The sequence below is a fragment of the Abramis brama genome (genome assembly GCF_963993115.1).
Source record: "Abramis brama genome assembly, chromosome: 13".
NCBI classification, from domain to species: domain Eukaryota; kingdom Metazoa; phylum Chordata; class Actinopteri; order Cypriniformes; family Leuciscidae; genus Abramis; species Abramis brama.
In genome coordinates, this window is record NC_139975.1 from 4,297,389 (window position 1) to 4,302,760 (window position 5,372).

The 5,372-nt window shown below is 35.2% G+C and overlaps 1 protein-coding gene across 1 annotated transcript in view; it reads right to left on the minus strand.

Annotated features, from left to right (window-relative positions):
- Positions 1–615: 615 nt before the first annotated feature.
- The window catches only part of LOC311094894 (MORC family CW-type zinc finger protein 3), a 20,269-nt gene continuing 15,512 nt past the window's right edge, over positions 616–5,372 (minus strand). Inside the window, exons 14-17 of the mRNA XM_084133098.1 lie at positions 4,723–4,877; positions 3,122–3,719; positions 2,275–2,522; positions 616–1,494 (exon numbers count right to left, since the gene is read on the minus strand). Of these exons, the coding sequence (XP_083989224.1) occupies positions 1,341–1,494; positions 2,275–2,522; positions 3,122–3,719; positions 4,723–4,877 (1,155 nt within the window). The 3' untranslated portion in view covers positions 616–1,340. The remainder of the gene's footprint in view (positions 1,495–2,274; positions 2,523–3,121; positions 3,720–4,722; positions 4,878–5,372) is intronic.

A 5,372-nucleotide genomic window follows, 5' to 3' on the forward strand; every position in this document is an offset into this window, starting at 1 on the left:
CTCCCGGGTTAGTGACATCACCAACCCTAAAATTTACATAAACCCCACCCCCATAGATGAACAAGACAGAATATGCTAATCAATGACTAGAAGATAACTACACATAAGCTTCATAAATTCATCAACTAACCAATCAGAAATGTCCTGTTGCTTCTACATGTTGTCTCTTCTTCTTGAGTCTCTCCATCATTGTCTGACTCCGGTTAGAACATAAAAAAATAAAAGTTTTTGAAATTTTCAGTGCATGTCTGTGTGAGTGCAAGCTCTTGATGCTCCGCCCCCTGTGCCGGGAGCAGCAGCTCATTTGCATTTAAAGGAACAGTCACAAAAACGGTGCGTTTTTGCTCACCCTCAAAAATGGACAATTTCAACATGCTACATAAAAATATCTGTGGGGTATTTTGAGCTAAAACTTCACACACACACTCTGGGGACATCAGAGACTTATTTTACATCTTGTGAAAAGGGCATTATACCACCCCTTTAAACAAAAAAAAGTTACAGTGTACCTTTAACTTGAGTTGTCCCAAAAGCGCCTTATTGCATAGTCTTCAAAAGGATGACAAACCATTGTAATCGTAGTCATGATTGAAAATAAATGTGCCAAGAAACCTCTTATGAAAAAACACTGATGACTTTTATTATATGAGCAAAGTTAGACCATCAGTTGTTACAAAATTGTAAAAAAAAAAAAAAAATGTATAGAAAAATATTAATACTAAAATATTAAAAGCGTTTAAAGAACAGAAGGTTTAAATATGTACAAGCATAAAAGCTGCATGCATGTATGTGAAGGGTAAAAGCGCAAATGTGTGTAAAACCTCAAGCGTTTGAGACATGATTGTGAAAGTTCCCGCAGCACTGGAGAGACAGCAAGCGTTTTAGTCAGATGCATGCATGCAAAAGTAGTTCTATAAATGTCATACGCATTAAACATCAAGGCTCATATATCTGTGCATATTGTTGCAAAGCCTCTCTATGAGAATATCAGCTTTCAGAATAATCATATGAATGTGTTTGTGTGTGAAATGTAGCTTTAACCAGTCTAAATATAAGTTGTTTTGGTAACACTTTATTTTACAGTGTCCTTGTTACACGTTACATGTACTTACCATAGTACTAAGAGCAAATTATGCATAATTACATGCATCCTAACCCTATAGTAAGTACATGTAGTTGCTTAATATTACTCAGTACTTAAATATATAATTACACCGTAACAATGACACCTTAAAATAAGCGTAACTGTTGTTTTTAATGCTGAGTTTTGCATGCATCGATGCTGCGGTGACCCATCGGTCTTCAGTCTGGCTTGTCATTGGCTGATCCCGGTTGAAGGCTCACAGGTTGTTGGCCTGGATGATCTGCTGAAGGATGCTGTCTACATCAATGGTGTCGTAGCTGATTCCCTGCATATCCAGGTCTGGTAGGATGGAGGACAGCAATGCAACCACGTTTCGCCGGATGGACCGCAGCCTCTCCAGAGTCACACTGCTGTGAGGGAGGAGCAACAGAGAGATGCTCATTATACTGTATATATACAGTGAAGTTCAAAGTTTGGGGTTGGTACGATTTTTAATGTTTAATGTCTCGCATGCTCACGAAGGCTGCATTTATTTGATGGAAAAAAACAGTAAAAACGAATTAAAATATCCCCGTTTTCTATTTGGATACATTTTTAAAGTGTAATTTATTCCTGTGATCAAAGCTGAATTTTCAGCATCATTACTCCAGTCTTCAGTGTCACATGATCCTTCAGAAATCATTCTAATAACTGATGCGCTAGAAACAGTGATTATTGATGGACTATTACATGATTATTATCAGTGTTGAAAATAGTTGTTCTGTTTCATATTTTTTGTGGAAACTGTGACGCATTTTATTTCAGGATTCTTTGATGAATAGAAAGTTCTAAAGAACTGATTTAAAGCATTTATTTGACAATCTTTTGTAACATTCCAAACGTCTTTATGGTTATTTATTTTTTCAAATAATGCATCATTGCTAAATAATATATATGATACGAATTTTGTGTGTATGTATATATATATATGTGTATGTATATATGTATGTATGTTCAGTATATTTTTTTTAAATGACTTTTTATTTCATTTAATTTATTTAATTCAATTTACAGTGCTGTAAAATTGATTGATCACATCTAACATAAAAGTTTGTATATATATAAATGCACACACACAGTATAAATACACATTGTCAGAAAAAAACTTTTAAAGCTGTTTTGTAATGCTTGACACACACACACACACACACCTGTTGTACGTGAGGTTGGGTGTGTTGGTGCTCTGGTCTCTCCTCTCTAGTGTGTGTCTCTCTGTCTGTGTCACTCGTGTGTGTCTCTCGGTTCTCCGCTGGCTCGGGTCTGTGGACAGCGACTGGCTCTCGCTCTGGAGTTTGGCTAATGTCTTGCTCCAGTACAGCTCGTCTCTGGGACTCGTCTCTGCCTCCTGTTGGATCGGGGATGAACCGCTCCTGTGCGCCTGTTCCTCCGATGATTTCTGCTGATTAAAGGTATTTAACAAGGTTTGTGCGATATTTATATAAAATATTAAACATGTTTTGTACTCTGATTAAAAACTGCACAGTGTCTTACTGATTTCAATGTTTCACTACTCCAAACTGAACTAATGACTCAAAATAATTAACGAATGACAAATTATGCAACTACTACAAGTATATCAAACTCGGATACATACAGTACACTCACATTAAGTGGTATATTAGCATATTTCAACTGCCTGATTGTTATTTTGCCAAGAAATGTAAACTATTAAATGTTGGATATATAGTACATCTGACTTTACCAGCATACATACAGTATACTATATAGCAAATCTCATTTGCATTAATGTTTATTGTTATGGCCAGAAAATGTAAACTTTATTATCACAGTTATATATAAAGTTGGATAAACATTATATACTTTATCCGCATACATACAAAATAGCAAATCAAAACTGGCTGATTTTTTATTTAGTTGCAAAATGTAACTATATACGCACCCAGCTCTTTATATAAAGTTGGATATATAAGTATATATAAGTATGCGTATTGTGAAAAGCGTGTCTTTAAACTCTCTTAAAAAGCATTTTAATTTTACCTGACAGACAGAAAGTTCCTCGCTTGACGTCGCATTCAGTCTTTCGCCGTTTTGGTCACATGACACCGAATTCCCGTTCTGCGCCTCAACCGCGGTGACGTCAGAAGGCCCGCCCCCTTCTGCCTCCGTTACCATGGCAACCTCCGGCTCGCGGATGCCCAGGATCCGTTTCAAGCGCTTGGCTTCCCGCTCCAGCTGAGCGAGTCTCTGAGCGAGAGCGGCTCGATCCGAACCGTCGGTCGGCAGCGGGGACACGGGCTGAAACCCGGAGCGGCTGAGAGGAGTGACCACCACCGTCTGAGCCGTGGTCATGGAGGAGTGCGGAGAGAGCGGGTGGAGCGGGACCCTGGGCTGGTCTTTGGGCATCTGTGGCCCCTGAGAATTGTGGGGCTCCACGGGGCCCTCGAGAGGAACACTGTCCTCCTGAGACGTCGAATCCACTGCTGGAGATGTGTTGGTGTTCGCCTCCGATTCTGATCCGTCATGCGTTCTGTCTGGTGTTTCCGTCTCTCCCTCAGACAGGACGTCTGGAGATCCAGCATGGTTTGGGGATTTATTGTCCTTTTCAGAGGGTGAACATGGTTCTTTCCTTCTTTTTCTACAAAATAAGTTGGCGAAATGAATGAAAAGTTAGTTAAAACAAGATTTTCTGATGCCATGGAAGACAAATTATGATGATTCCCCTTTCTGGGATCCACTAAATTATAAAAGATGCTTTATATTTCCTTGTATTAAGACCCACGTATACTATAATAAATGAAAAAAAATATATATATAATTTCTAATAATTAAAAAAAATACAAATACAAATAATATATATATATATATATACAATTTATATATAAATATGTAATTTTATATATATGTAATTTATTTATTCAAGTGAAAAAATGAAAAAAAAATTTTTTTTTTAAATATAGTATTTAGTTATATATATATATATTTTTTTAATATTTATATCTGTTATCTTCCCACCATTATTATTGTCAGTACAATAAATTGACAAATCTTAAGACTTTAAAAAGCAGAATTAAAAGTAGTCATCAAATCTTTCATTTATTTTTCATTGATCACTTTTTTTCAAAGCTAAATTTTTCTCTTGAATAATAATGTACAATAATATATATATATATATATATATATATATATATATATATATATAATTTCTAATAATATATATATATATATATATATATATATATATATAACATTTCAAATAATTTATATATATATATATATATATATATATACATATATATATATACATATACAATTTCTATATAAATATATATGTAATTTTATATATATGTAATTTATTTATTCAATTAAAAAATTTTTTTTTACTTTTTTAGTTTTAAATATAGTTCAATACATTTTAATTTTATTTTTTATTTTATTTTTAAATGTTAAATAGAATTTTTAATTGAATTTAATTCAGAGGGTCGTCCCCTTGAAGATTGAGTCCTACATTTTGTCTCCGCCACAGAAACATAAGAGAGTTTGTTAAGCATGTTACATGAAATCTAATGCATTGACCAAGCGTTTGCGTCTGCATGTGTGTGATGAGATGAGACGCCTGTAAACGTGTGTATCTGTCGGACCTCGGGGAGGGTGAAGACTCTTCCTCTTCTCTGACTCCATCCTCATCTGTATCCTGTGTATCTGTCGTCATGGCAACGGTGACCTCATCCTGTTTGCTCACTGATGTAGGTTCAGATAGTCCTCTACAGAGAGGTCGCACTGGGCTTTTAGTCATCTACAACACACACACACACACACACACTTTTTATAGTCTTAAGTGAGACCAATGTGTCTAAACCAAAATGAGAAGTGGAGTTTCACATTAATGTAGATCATTTTTTTCTATAAATGCCTCTGTTTGGCCACAGAGAAAGAACTGCAGCCATGAGAGCCAACTACTAAAACACTGTGTTTCGTCAACACAGTAGTGCTGTCAAATCGATTAAAAGTTTGCAAATATATAATTTATATGTGTGTGTATAAAATATGGTGGTTTCTAGATGCATTAACTATAAATGATTTATTAAAAACAGCCAATATAATTTATATGATTATTTATTCAGCCTGACTGCAGTTTAACTATAAATTATGGGCCGCTTGGCAAACTACAGTATCAAAGTACTGCAGTTTCCCCGACATTGATACACACACACCTCAATTTATGTTTGCATAGGCAAAGTTCTCAAATTCATACTTGTATGCTTTATTTGTCATATCTGGCATATGCAAA